Source organism: Phyllosticta citribraziliensis (genome assembly GCF_038025025.1).
Source record: "Phyllosticta citribraziliensis strain CPC 17464 chromosome Unknown J3D65scaffold_4, whole genome shotgun sequence".
NCBI classification, from domain to species: Eukaryota; Fungi; Ascomycota; class Dothideomycetes; order Botryosphaeriales; family Phyllostictaceae; genus Phyllosticta; species Phyllosticta citribraziliensis.
Genome location: NW_027117341.1, coordinates 2097510 through 2111350, shown reverse-complemented (window position 1 = coordinate 2111350; position 13841 = coordinate 2097510). Strand labels below are relative to the sequence as shown.

At 53.5% G+C, this 13841-nt stretch overlaps 4 protein-coding genes across 4 annotated transcripts; 2 read left to right on the top strand and 2 right to left on the bottom strand.

Moving 5' to 3' along the window:
• Positions 1-2001: 2001 nt before the first annotated feature.
• Positions 2002-4039, bottom strand: J3D65DRAFT_693794 (hsp70-like protein; the record flags this gene model as incomplete). The annotated part of the gene is made up of 4 exons (XM_066803970.1): positions 2002-2359; positions 2413-2844; positions 2960-3923; positions 3982-4039. 4 exons carry the CDS (start codon positions 4037-4039, stop codon positions 2002-2004), a joined length of 1812 nt encoding a protein of 603 aa, XP_066657250.1.
• Positions 4040-4690: 651 nt separating this feature from the next.
• Positions 4691-6087, top strand: J3D65DRAFT_676059 (uncharacterized protein; the record flags this gene model as incomplete). Its single annotated transcript, XM_066803597.1, has 2 exons — positions 4691-5498; positions 5555-6087. 2 exons carry the CDS (start codon positions 4691-4693, stop codon positions 6085-6087), a joined length of 1341 nt encoding a protein of 446 aa, XP_066657249.1.
• A 1714-nt stretch (positions 6088-7801) lies between these two features.
• On the bottom strand, positions 7802-9457 carry J3D65DRAFT_601984 (hsp70-like protein; the record flags this gene model as incomplete). Its single annotated transcript, XM_066798075.1, has 2 exons — positions 7802-8161; positions 8222-9457. The coding sequence occupies 2 exons, from the start codon at positions 9455-9457 to the stop codon at positions 7802-7804; spliced, it is 1596 nt and encodes a 531-aa protein (XP_066657248.1).
• A 626-nt stretch (positions 9458-10083) lies between these two features.
• J3D65DRAFT_657500 (uncharacterized protein) lies at positions 10084-11722 on the top strand (the record flags this gene model as incomplete). Its single annotated transcript, XM_066802519.1, has 2 exons — positions 10084-10900; positions 10926-11722. 2 exons carry the CDS (start codon positions 10084-10086, stop codon positions 11486-11488), a joined length of 1380 nt encoding a protein of 459 aa, XP_066657247.1. The 3' UTR covers positions 11489-11722.
• Positions 11723-13841: the final 2119 nt, after the last annotated feature.

Genomic DNA, 13841 nt, shown 5'->3' with positions numbered 1-13841 from the left:
GGATAAGAGAACATGAGCATCAGTGGCACTGTTTCTCTCTCTCCCTCGACGTTCGACGTTGGAATTCCGCATCCCAATCGGGTAATTGAAGTAACACCAAACGTCTGAAAGCTTTGCGCCGACTGGCGCTATTTCTGTGCCAGACGCTGCTCGCTCTACCTGTATGCCAGTCGGCCGTCAGTTGGCGGCGGCGATTTCGTAGCCCAAGGCCAGGGCCGTTGATGTTTGGCCCAAGTCTTTTCGCCGATGGCAACGCCTAGCTTCGTAGCCATCAAGGCCGAACGCTCTGTAGATAGCGCCAGAAACCCAAGAAACACCGCCAAAAATGCGGAAAATAGCGCCAATGATTTTCTCAGACGTTTGAAGTTGCAGTAACCTCCCGAATTGCCTAAAGCGGTAATCCAATCCATTTCTATTGAGGCAGACGTTTGAAGTTGTGGCGAGTCGGCATGGCCCGATCGGGCAACTCAGGCAAATTCGAAGGTCTAGAAGCAGCAGAATATAGAGTTACTTGAGGCGGCAGCGCTGGACGACTCAGAGTTTTGACGGTGCTACAGAGGCGCGACTTGCTGACGGGGTTATTTGGTCGAGGTTGATTGGAAGGGTCAATTGAGCAGAAGGTCTTTCACTGACTGTAAATTTGATACCACTAGCAAGAGATCGTTGATCGAGTCTAATTGACTGCTGCGCTGATGTTGGAAAGTCAGTGCATGCTCAGAGAGGGCAGGGGGCCACTGGCTGGTTTTCTCGAGCTGTCTCTTTGACTGTATATCTGGAAGGACGGATGGGTGGCGCTGATGGCGGTTGCTGATGGTACGGAAGAACAGGCGGCGACGTGGAAATGTGCGAGAATGGAGTGAACTGGGAGGGAAACGCATCGGCGCATCTACTCACCTCCACTCCGTGCTGTCCTCTTCTTTGTTCTCTGTTCCTCCCTGCGGCTTTTTGCTCTACTCTTCCCTGCAGTGGAACGTGGCGCATCTCGTATTTTAATCCATTGTCGTCGCTCTTGCCATCATTTTGGCGCTGTTTTTCTCGGGCTGCACAGCGCGGAGGGAGTGAAAAGGACTTGAGCGGTGTTGGCGAGCGACGGTGAGAAAAGCGACGGCGTTACTGGCTTGGTGCAGTGCTCGAGCGGCATGTTGTGTCGATGTGGTTTGTTCAGGAACCTGGAAGTTGGTTGCGGGCGGAGTTTCTTGACGTGGGCTCGTGGCGCTCGGGGAAAGAGCGACGAAGCCTGGCGGGCGGAGTTTCGGGAAAGAGCACGTGTTGCGCAGATGGCTGCTGACAGTGGTGTGGTGAGCCTCTGGGATTTTGCACAGGAAGATTTGGCTCGGTTGCTCCGGTGTGCTTCCTCTACGTCCAAGGGGACTGGAAATGGAAGATTCAGGGGTAGGTCGATCAGTAGGCGACGGTGGTGAATGAGAGCAAAGAAGCGACACCGGAGACAAGAGGCGGGGAAATTCATGTCACTGTCAAAGGAGGACCGGAAGGGGAGGCGTTGGCAAAATACCTGAAGAATGTTGGAGAGATTCGTGAAGTGGCCAGTGACGGTGTTATTTCAACATCAGATCTCAGTTCGTGAGTCAGAGTTGACCGCACGGAAGAAATGCTGCACTGACTCCAAACGTCAGCTCGAGTTGAAGCCTGGCTGCTCGGCTGGTCGATCCTGCAACCAAGCAGTGGCTTGCGTGGTTTCTGCTTCATTCAAGGAAAAGTCACCGGCTCAGGGGTAGTGGAAAGCAAAATTCATTGAAGCTACCTGGATCTCAGCCCCTCTTCGTTACTTCTCCGTCTCAAACAAACTTCTGTCGATTGCAAGTCCCAGGCAACCAAATCAAAATAGGGAACTGCCGTAGTGCGAGAGGTCCTGATTTGCGACTGTGTTGTGCACCCTTTCGCCACCGGGACGAGCTCAAAAGCTCAAAATCTCAGGAAGCAGGTATGGAAATTTGAAATGCCACGCCGGACAAGCGGATGCCGGCTAAGAGACAAGGCCGCTCAAGAGTCGCGGACAGGAACGCCAGCCTCGATTTCTCGGTAGTTCACGGTCGCCTCACCTGCAGGTTTGCCGTACGCAAAGGTACTGAACTTTAACACGCCCTCTTCGGCGTTCATATGCATTTTCACTGTAAAGTGGAAACGGTAAATGACCTCTTTCGTGGATTCGTTGAAGCGCCTTTCGGCCTTTTCAAAGTCGTTGCTTGAAAATCTGACTTTGATTTCTCCAACCTCGCGAGCAGCATCGCAATACTTGTACTCTGGTGGTGTGTCGTTCGAACATGAGTAAAGGGTCATCCTGCACTGGGGAATCTCGTCCTTTTTGACGTTTGTAGTCAGACTGAAAGTTGCCACTGTGCTGGATTTAATCTTTTGGCCCTGTTGACATCCTTTCATTAGTGAATAACTCACACAAGTGACAGATTGAACCTTGCCTTTGCAAAACGCCAATCGACGCGATGCCTGCACATCTTAGCGCCATCAAATCTGTCGAAGTAGCTGTGCGACTCGAGATCAATCCCTTGGCGGAATTCCTGATTGACGCTATATCCATAGTGACAGCGTGCGAGTCTTGTAACGGGGCGGATCCCTTCAAGACCGCGGAGAGCAGCTCCACGAACGACAGCTGCCTGGCACTGAGGGGGACATGTGAGCTTCACGTTGCCTGGAAGCTGAGAGCACCAAATGGACATCCGCTCGTTGAGGTAATCCGAGTCGCCAAAACCACCCACGAGAACAATGCGGTTGATTTTGTGGCCAGCTTTTGCGGCTGAGTCAACCTGAGTGCTGACAAGATCGATGATGTCGTGAACAACCGGGTCGAAGAAGGATTTCATTTCATGCCTGTCCTAGAATTAGCGCTGAGGAGGAGACGTGTGATGCAAGAGGAGCCATTGACGGAAACAAGCACCGACCACTTAATTCTCAAAAGAAGGTCGGCCCAGAGCCGAGTACTTACCAAGAAATTCTCACAGTGGCTTCATCGTAGTCGTAGTTGCTGGAATTTTGTACGTCCATGTTGATGTGATCAATCTCGATCCACTTTTGGTCGTTGTTGCCAAGCAGCTTGGAACCAAAGGATCTTTTTGCGGTTTCAAACGAGCGCATGAACGAGCTGTTGGGCCCGCGTCTCTTGGGCGACAGGGACAAGAAAGCTTTGCCAAAAGTCCTAGTCATCCAGCTGTTGAAGTTGCGGTCGATATAGGTCGAACCGCATTTGGCTCCTATTCCAACGCAGCCATCAAGCTCTTCAAATGACAAAGTTGGTTGTGTGGAAAGGATGCGGTAGGTGGTGATATCGACGGTTCCGCCGCCGCAGTCGCACACGAGAATCGATTCGCCAGCATCGATAGGATCGAGCGAATCCAAGCTGAGGTGCGGCTTCAGTGCCATGAGAGCTGCAGCTTCGGGTTCGGAAATGATGTGAATACGATCAAAAGAGCGAGATCCAAAACCAGCAAAAACAGCTGCAATTCTCGTGGAATCCTTCGCCGCGTCGCTCCAGATGGCCGGAACCGTAAGCCACAGGTCAATGGGCGTGATCTCATACACCTCCTTGGAAAACTTCTTGCAGAGTATGGCAACCATATACTCATACAAACCTGCCAGGTAATCAGCGCACAGCTGCTTTGCAGTCCTGTGTGGTGGAAGCTGCATCATTCCCTGGCCAAAGAGGTCCTGCAACGCAGGATCATCGTATTCGGCGTGATTGGCGCTTCCGTCGAGCAAAAGTTTTGTCCACGTGTAGGAAATGGAGCCAGATGAGACTGCGAATCCCCATTTGTCGGTCCCCAGATTTGGGTTCTCGACGGCGTAGGCAATGCGCGTAGGGACCTTGGCTACAACGCCAGGAGCGCCAGGCCACTGGTTAATAACTTCAATTTTGTCGGGATCTGTCTCATTTGATGCGACATAACTGATGCCTGTGTAGCTCAAGTTAGCAAAGATGGAGACTCACGACAGGACATTACAGGATATTACCAGAATATGTCGTTCCGTAGTCGACGCCGACAACGATCCTAATACCCGTGTTGACCATTTCCTAGCCCAGCGACGTAAAGGCTGGGGTGGGATTGAATCGAAGAATCTGAGTGGAATATGTCTTTTTAGGAGCCCTGGTGGTGGGAAAGCGATGGATGGGCACAGGATGGACGTAAGTGGGAGCTTAAGAAGTCTTTAGGAAGTTCGCGAAGGGAACATGTGGGAAAGGAATCGGCGCTAGAGCGGCGCGTCTTTCTCAACAGTAATCGTTGCGCGAAACCATGATCCTTGGTTTGTTTGCTTGCTTGCGCGTCGTCGAATCCTGCGGAAACAAGGTGTTAGTCGTCACATGGAGACTTTTAAAGACCATAACCATGGACAAAAGGTTCCGCCATCGAACCGTGATTCGACTCGTTAATGTTCCTTGTTCTAGAAACGTGCCTCAAAATCGTTACCAGGAACCTTCTGGGTGCCCCTTTTCTGTGGGTATAATTTGGTCACTTTTGCGTTGCACTAACTTCATGGCCAGGTCATTACCATGGTTCTGAGACCCAACAAGGGACAGAGTGATTCTGTACATACCATGGGCACAGAACTTCGACATCGACCCGACCATCGCTGCTTACTTTCCTTCTGTTCCACAGGAAGGCTGGGGCTTCTCTCCGTAACCGTCGAACAACTTTTTTCACGGGGAGAGAAAACATCCAAGATGAGGTTCTGGGCAACCGACGCGTCTTCTAAAGACCAGAAGGATGTGGAAAATCTCAAGGAAGATCTTCCTCCGCCGACTCAGATCGTCCAGGGAGATGGTTTTTTGCGAAAGGAGGTTGACGCCGCGAAGGAAGAAATAGGAAAACTCAAGGACGAACTCCAACGACAACGCGACACATCCAAACGTTTGGACACAGAGCTTCGATGTTGCAAGAAGCAAGTCACAAGCTATTCGAGTCGGTTGCAAGGGGCTTTGGGAGAGAATTCGAAGCTGAACTCTCAGCTAAGCGAAAAGACGAAGAGCAATGAACTTTGGAAAAAAGAAGTGACCTACTTTTCGATTCAAAGTGAACAGCTCAGTGCACAATTCGAAGAGGCGAAGAACAAGATCGAAACTCTTACGCAAGAATTGCGCTCTTTCCAGCTCAAGGCGATCGAGCAGGCTCAATCCGGCTGGGCAGCAGAAGAGGACACCAAAGTACGCGACCAAATCGAGGCACTTCACGGAAAGATTCGCTACTGGGCAAAGACATTCTGCGGCCCATACTTGGCCAGCGTTTCCTGTTTGTGTGAGTCCAACGCACCAAAACTGCATGGGATCCTCTGTAATGTCCCTGGCTTCTCCAATCCGGAAGCGCTCAAAAGGCTTCGCCACCCTTTCCTGATTCTGGCACATCGGCTTTGCGAACACGTTCGCCTTCATATATTCGACAACCCATTCTTCCTGCTATCACAGCTTCAGCAGAATGGCGAGCTCTCCAATGGTGGAAGATGCCTGAACGACATGTACAAATTGCTTCTGAAAGGTGAGCCCACCCTGTCAGAATGCTTGATCAACATTAATTGCTTACAAAGTGCGCAGCAAATGCGTTTGATGCCCATGCGTTTCGTACGCAGTTACTGAGGTCTTCTTTCTCCAAAACTGGATTCAGTGAGTTTTCCTTCAAGGAGCCATTGACCTGTTCCGATGCTGCGACAAAAACTCTCATCAGCATTTGTGAAGCATTCTGGAATGACGCCAAGATGCTCCTCAAGCCCGAATGCCCAGAGAAGGACAAATACCAGGAAAAGCTCCTCCAGATCATTGAAGAGGCTGCGCAGATTCGCTGTCATTTGGCGACCCAAAGGATCTCTTACGAATGGATACCTAGCGCCAACCTCGTGGGTCAAGCATTCGACGTTCGCTCTACCCTTTTCAAGGCCGATCGGCTCAACAAGCTTGACGATGAAGAAGACGAGAAGTGCAACGGAAAACCTATCAGGGTTGTTCTGAGTCCGTACGTGGTTGCGCGTGGCGACAGTGACGGCGAGGAGTACGACCAGGAACGCGTTATTTGCAAGGCAGTTGTCTGGGTTGACGACCGCAATGAGGACGGCGACATTGAAATGCTGTAGACGGACGTGTTAATGACGGGATTGGACATCAGTGCCCTCAAAATGCGCGAAGGAGGCCGGGAGGTGGGCTGGATGTTGTTTCTGCGCGCCGGGAAAGGAACAGATACGTAGCACTAGCAAATCAAGGTCAGAATCGTCACTGAATCAGAATCGTCACTGAATTCCATTACCTTCGAGCATGACATAGCAACTAAAAACAGACCCTGTGCTCTCTCATGGCAAATGAAAGAGCACTAGACTGCCGCAATTCGTCAAGGAACGGCAAAGAAGACGAAGCGCCGGCGAAGTAGGCGTCTGGGAGAGGACTGCAACACCACGGGCGCTCGTTCTGCCAGGCGGTAAGCAAAAGCATCCGCTGAGCCACTGTCTCCGAAAGGCCACAAGTGCTATTGAGAAACAGCACGCCCGTCATGCCGTCCAGAGCCTTTCGTGCACGCCTCCTTCAGCTCTGCAAGCGCCCAGCCGCTCTCTATCCCTTTTTTTTCCACAGCAGAGCTTGCGCCCCTACAGCGGAAGGACTTCGAAGCCTCCTTCTACAGGTGCTGCCGCAGTAACAACGGCTGGGATAGATTGCGTCTGTGAACGGGTCGAATGCTCCACGATGTTTGCGCAACAAAGCCAGCTCAAACGGTGGAATTGCTGCGAATTTTCCGTCACAGCTGCGCCAGCAACGCTGACGCCGGAAGCAGGTTGTCCGATGGATTTTTTCGTTTCCGTGTTGTGCTGGAAGCATGGCGTGCATCTCCGTTTGTTGGGACCACATCGTGTCAACGTCCGGCTTCTTTCGGAGACCACAGGCGTCGATGGAACGTACCGATTGCTACCGTCAGTTGTGGAAAGGATGAGAAATCGAGGGGCGCCGGCGGAGACAGACTGCTGGACAGAGTTTGTGGCTTCGATACCGCGCTGGAGGATTGACGTCCACCTTGGCTTGCCAGAAATTTGCGCGTCTCGGGGAAGGCGACCGCTTGTGTCGGAAGCACGCGCTCTGAAAGAGAAGCTGTTCGCTTGCTTTTATCGGCTCCACAAGGCTCAAGAAGGAGAAGGGCGTCGACGATGACGGAGTCCTTTGCGGTGCTTGATGTGTGCTGCAATGCTCGAAGCCGCTATTTTTCCTGTCTGTTGGCGGGAGAGTCGGGCAACACGCGGAAGAGCACAGCCTCCCCCCGAACTCGTCATTGTCGCAAAGAGAACTCATTAGCGCATCCTCTACGACCATGTCGACGGTAGGGCGTTTTCGCGGCGGAAACACTGTGTTAGCACCGTGCCCTCGTAGGATGTTCTGGGCCTTCTCACTCTGCTCCGGTTGCCGTCTTTCCATCCCTATGGCTGGCACAAAGAAACCAACTGCATTAGCACTGACAAATGTCCTATCACAAAGTCAATCAAGGACTAACTGGCCAGCATATCCATAGAGGGAAATGGTTTGCATTGAAGCTGTCTGAGTTGCTACCCTGACGTGGCCATCATCCCTGAAAACCCAAAAACCGGTATCAAACCATGGATGTGCCTTGCAAAAGCAGAATTCCAGTGGAAAGTGGCCGAAATAGTGGGCCGATTGTGATAATTTACATGAAGAGCGAAGCCGACACCGAGGGGGTAGACCTCGCGCGGATTCCTTGTCGTAACGGCTGTGATGTGAAAGCAGAGGGGAATTTCCAAGAGCTTTCTATGGCTGAATCCTACGGCGCCGTCGACGAGTGGAGTGAAAGACTCAAGTGTCGTGAAATTCGACCTTGGTATGACCAGCTTGACGTCCTTCGATCCAGGTAGAGAAGACCAAGACGCCTTCTTCAGCCGAAAATCTGATCTTGATGACATATTCAAGCCTGTGGATCCAGCCAATACCCTGCTTGAAGCGCTTCGGCGCACTCGCAAAGTCGAGGTCAGAAAACTCCGTGGAGATGGTGCCGACCTTCTCAACCCCAGCCTCGAATTCCTGCTCAGGAGCGTCATCGGAGCTGCAGCAGAGAAGCTTGACATGGAAGGCCTTGTTCACATAGCGCAAGTCCGTGTTGTAGTAGTTGCGGCCTACTTCGAGTTCAACTTCGAAGTCGTCATTGATCTCCTGTCCCTACAAGACGTCAGTCACATCGTGAACAGAAATGTGCAACAAGAACTAAGAGCTACTCACCTTGCGAACGCCCCAATCAACTCGCGACGAGCAATATTTCTTGTCGTGCCAATGATTGTGGTAGGCGTGTTGCTCTGGATCTCTGCCGTCGCGGAATCGAAGGCCAACCGGGTGACCATAATGGCGACGAGAAATCCTGGATGAGGGCTTGAGACCCTCGAGACCACGCAGAGCAGCACCTCTGACGATTGCAGCTTGGCATTGGGGTGGACAGGTCAGCTTCGCCCGTACTGTTTGCGCTTCACACCAGGACCTGATGCGTCCGACCAAGTAGTCGGAGTCTCCAAAACCTCCGACAAGAATGACGCGGTCAACGGGATGGCCGAGGCTCTTTGCGCGATCAGCTTGGGAAGTTATGAGACGAAGAACATCGCTGACAACGGGGTCGAAGAAACTTTGCATGTCGGCGGAAGTCAATTTGAGGGTATTCTCATCCTCGTCGAAGCTCGAAGACCAAGAGCACTTCATGTAGAGATGTTCGATTTCGATGAACTTCATCTCATTCCGTCCATCGAGGTTACTGCCGAACGCACGCTTCGCTGTTTCGAAAGAACGCATGAAGGCGCTTCCTGGGCCACGTTTCTTGGCGGGAATTCTGGTGTAGGCCTCGCCGAAAGTGTCGCTGAGCCACTTGTTGAAGTTTCGGTCGATGTAGGTTGATCCAACCTTTCCTCCGATGCCAACGCAAAGTTCTTTGAAGAGCAAGCGGGGCGAAGCCTCCATGATCTTGTATGTGGTGATGTCCACCGTACCACCACCACAGTCGCAGACAAGGATGTTTTCTCCGGGATGGACAGGGTCAATGCTTCGTGGGTCCACGTGCGGCTTCAGCGCAGCAAGGGCAGCTGCCTCAGGCTCGGTGATGATGTTGACCGCATCGTTGGGTCGAGATCCGAAGCCAGCCATCATGGCTGCTGACCGAGTGGCGTTCTTTGCTGCATCACTCCAGATGGCAGGGACTGTAATCCAGCATTCGACGGGTGTGATATCATAGATCTCAGGCGAGTATTTCTTGGCAAGAATCATGGCCGTGTAGTGATGAAGTCCAGTTAGAAAGTCTTCGCAGACTTCTTTGGCGGATTTGTCGACAGGAAGTCTCATCATGCCGAATCCCATGAGGTTCCTGAGAGAGGGATCGTCGAAGTCGGTGAGCGTGCTGGTGCGATCAAGAAGAAGCTTGGTCCAACTATAGGACTCCATCGAGGCCGCAACGGTGAAACCCCAGGAGTCGGTCATCAGGTTGTTGTTCTCGCTGGCGTATGCAATCCTCGTAGGGACTTTGGAGGCTGTGTCAGAGGTTCCTGGCCATTGACTGATGACCTCTATCTTTTCCATTGACTCTTCATTGGAGGTGACGTAGCTGACGCCTACCAGGAGCTGTCAGCATGCTGTGATCTGGTCGTTTGAGAGCACAGTGTGTGCAACTGGGAAGGATTCGAGTGCGCAAACTGGCGAGCTCACCGGTGTATGTCGTGCCATAGTCAAGACCAACTATGATCTTGTGAAGGGACGGCGCCATGATGGCAGAGCGCAGGGCGAATTCTCTGATCCGCCGAGCAGAGCCAAAGGTGTTGAGAGGAGGTGAAGGTGGTAGGTTGAGGGTGGAAGAGGGAGAGAGGAGTTGCTGGGCGGAGGGAGTGGGCGCAGAGTCTGGGTGGGTGGGTGGACTGCCCAGTGCTGGCTGGAAGGCGCAAGGCCAGCACCTTCCCTCCCCGACAGGCAACAAACAACAAACCCACGTCCTGCGCACGACGCTCCACTGAGCAAACCTCTACCACCTTTGCTCTTTGTCTACAGGAACTCTTACCACACCTGGCCTGCTACTGATTGCGATCTCACATTCGAGCGTTTGCGCGCCCAAAATGGACGCGTTCTCAAGACTTTCCGATTTCCTCAAGAGCCCACGCCAAACACACAGCTCAAGAGGAAGTAGCGTGCCTTTCCACTCGGTCCGCGATGATGCATTGTCCGAAATCACTGATGGGTATGCCAGTGACCCGGACACTACACCAAGCTCGCAGCTCGAGCGCACTACGAGGAGGATGCGTCGGATGGAAGAAACCATGATTGCCATGTCGAACGAGCTGGATGAAGCCAGAATGCTGAACGAAAAGCAGTCCAAGGCGATTCGCACACTCAGAGCCGCTTCGACTCGAAACTCAACTGAAGTCGATGCTCTCAAGGAAGTCATTGTCAACGAACGCGCTCGCTTCAAGGCATCGCAGAATGAACTTGTCGATCGACTGCGAAAGGTACAAGGCCAGTTGGACTCTGCAACGCTGGACCTTCGCAAGGCCCAGATCAGCACGTTCAAGCAGGCCCAGACAGAGTGGTTGCCAGAGGACGACTCCAAGATCCGAGACGACTTGTCGCAAATCTACAAGGACATTCGGAGCTGGGCCAAGACGTATGGTGATTCGGGAACTTCATGTGCCAGCAAGTTCCGTCGCCTTGATGAGAAAACACAGCGGGAATTTGGTGCGAAGGTCGGAAGAGTCAGCTCGCTTTCCAACATCGATGAGATTGAGATGATGAAGCACCCGTTCATTGTTTTGGCGGCGCTCTTGTCAGAGTTTCTTCGTCACCTTGTGTTTCGGAACCCATTCTTTTGGTTGAACGACGGCAGCCAGAAGTCATTGCACGGCAAGTTCTACGACATCTTCCTCAAGATGTGCACAGGTAAACCGCTCATGCAATCCCACAGCGTTCGGATTTGCCGTGCTGACCAGAAATCGAATAGATCGAGTCACTGAGGCCCATGCATGGCGCACTCAGCTCAGCCGTTTCGTATTCAAGAATGGAGGCCACAGAAACATGGATCAGCCTATCTCTGGCTCTCTGAGGTCCGAAAAGGAAGCGGAAGAGTTTCACTCGACCATGGCCAACATTTTCCTTCGCAGTTCAGCGGCATTCATGATGAAGGATTTGTATGAGAACGAACAGGACAACCGCAAACAGGACCTTTGCATGCTGGTGACCCGCGCAGCCAATGTTTACGGGCGCCTGCAAACTCAGCGTGTCTATTACAGCTGGATGGAGCCAGCAGACCTGATCGGTGTTGATTTCTTCATCGCCTCGCCTTACTTGAGGGCTGACCGTCTCCACAAGATTGACGAAGACGAAGGCGAGACAACCATGGACGGTGCGAGAGTCAAGATTGTGTTGAGCCCGGTTGTTCTCGCTCATGGAAACAGCCATGGCGAAGACTATGAGCGTCATCGAGTCATTGCAAAAGCTGTGGTCTACTTGGAGGACAGTCAGCTCTGAACATCGATAAATCAGACACAGGACAGAAAAGCATCCGCGGTATCCTCGATCCCGATGCGCTCGAACTGAGTCGTTCAGCGACACAAAGCTCGATTTCAAACGGCATAAAGGAAGTGCAACCATAACGTCTTTACCTCCTTTCGTACAAAGACCTCAATCTTGCTTGACGGGTTTTGCTGAGATGCGAAAGAGATGGACGAACCTTCTGGCGACACTCTCTCGCCTCAGTCGAAGCAGCAGACCACAGAAACAGCCGGACCTTTCGGCACCAGGGCCTCTGATTGCTTCTCTGCTTTTTTTCTTTGCTCTTTTGCTTTTTCTCTTTGCCTAATTGCTTGCCCGACACCTGCCCATCAGCCAATACGGCGAGGGCTTTGCTCAAAAACACACCGACCGAATACAGAATACGAAGGAGAACGTGTATTTGGAAGCAAGGGAGTATTCGGTCGGCGGGACGGACAGGCGTGCTTCTTTTCTTTGCTTGCTTTCTGATTCCTTCTAATCGAGCCTCAGCTCGCCTCAAAAGTTTGCTCGGTAGTGCTGCTCAATCAATCTGGCTTCTCCTCCTTTCCGTGCTCTTTGACGCCGTCATATCCGCGTAGACAAAGCGCGTCGGTTCAGTGACTCGAGGCCAGAAAGCGCGCTGCAACTCCGCTGCTCCGCGTCGTCGTTGCGCGGACGCTACCGTCCTCTCGTACTAACAATTTTCCAGGCGAAACCACGCGAGCACCACCGACACGTCTCCTCCCCGTCGTCCGCGCAAGCACACCCTTCCGCGACGCGCCACGCCATACCCACCGACGCGGATGCGAAAGACCAGGAAGCCTGCAACCTGTGCCGCTTTTCTTGCAGCAACTTGCGCCGCTGCTGTGCCCTACGAGCAAGAAATCGCACACAGCTGGCGTCATGGCTGCCATGCAGCAGCGATGCGGCGTCGCGGGCCGGCGTGTTGACGCTGTGTCGCTCTTACGCAGGTACGGTGGCGTGGCTTTCAGAGTTCTTACGCGGCCGTTTGACGACGCTGACACCGCATGCGCGCAGGAAATCGACGACGGAGCTTGTGCTCGGCGTGGCGGGTCTCAGGAGCACGATACTGCGCACGGGGAGGGCGATACTGGCCAGCGCTGAGGTTGCGAGGGCTGCGGAGGTCACGTTGCCGTCTCTTGAGAAGTGGTCAACGTCGCTCACGTCCCATCCACGCAGGTAGATCGCAAATACAACTTGCACTGGCTACGAACGGCCTCAATACGTCAGTGCTGCGTGCGGGAAGAGCGTTGAGGTCCAGCGGCAATGTGGTGAGGGCCGTGGAGGTTACAACGCCGTCTCTCAAGAAGGGGTCAACACTGCTGGTACTCCATTGGCACAGAAAGTTTGGGAAAGGCGCGCACGCGCAATGGCGGACCCTGTGCTCTCGATGCCACGCACGAGGAGGGCGGCGCTGTCTACCAGCGATACCGTGGCAAAGGCTGCGGCGGAGTTTTCAACACCGCAGCCGAAGTGGTCAACGAGGCTAACACTCCAATTGCACAGGAAGGTCGGGAAAGGTGCGCGCTCGCTATGGCGGACCTCGATGTCTCGATTCTGCGTACGGGGAAGGCAGCGTTATCCAGCGCCGTTGTGGCGAGGTCTACAGGCTCTACCACGCCGTTTCCTGGAGCGTTCCGCGGCGCTGCGACCGCACTTGCGCAAAGATATCGAAGGGCAAGGCTCGTGCTGGCTATGGCAGGCCTTGACGGCAAAAGGGTTCGCACCGGGAGAGCGGTGCGGCCCAGGGGGATTGCTGCGAGGACTGCAGAGGCTACGATACTGTTACTGAAGCGGTCTACGACGCTGCCGCCGCACTCGTAAAAAGAGATCGGAGAGGAAGACATGCGCAGGCCGTAGCGGTCCTAGGCAACACGGTTCTGCGCATGGGGAGAGCGTCGCTGTCCAGCGCCCAGGTTGTGAGGTCTACAAAGGTTCCAAACTCGTTTGCCCCCAGCTCTCAAGTAGTCGACGTCGCTGACAACTCGTTTTCGCAGAAGATCGACAACCGACACTCGTACTTGAAGCGGCAAGCCTCGGTAATACGGCGCCTTTTACCAGGAGCGCAGCGTTGCCCAGCAGCCAGGTCGCGAGGTCCTCAGAGTTTCCAAGCCCGTCTACCCCCGTGTCTTCAGCGGCCGTCGTCCCTGACACCTCATCCGCGCAGAAAGATCAAGATACGACCATCATATTCGCGGCGGTGGGCTTCGACGATACGGCGCGGTGTACAGAGGGAGCGGTGCTGTGCGGAGAGGAACTTCAATCCACCACCCTCACATTCGCGGCGGCGGTGGACCTCGATGATACGGCGCGGCGCAGGGCGAGCGGC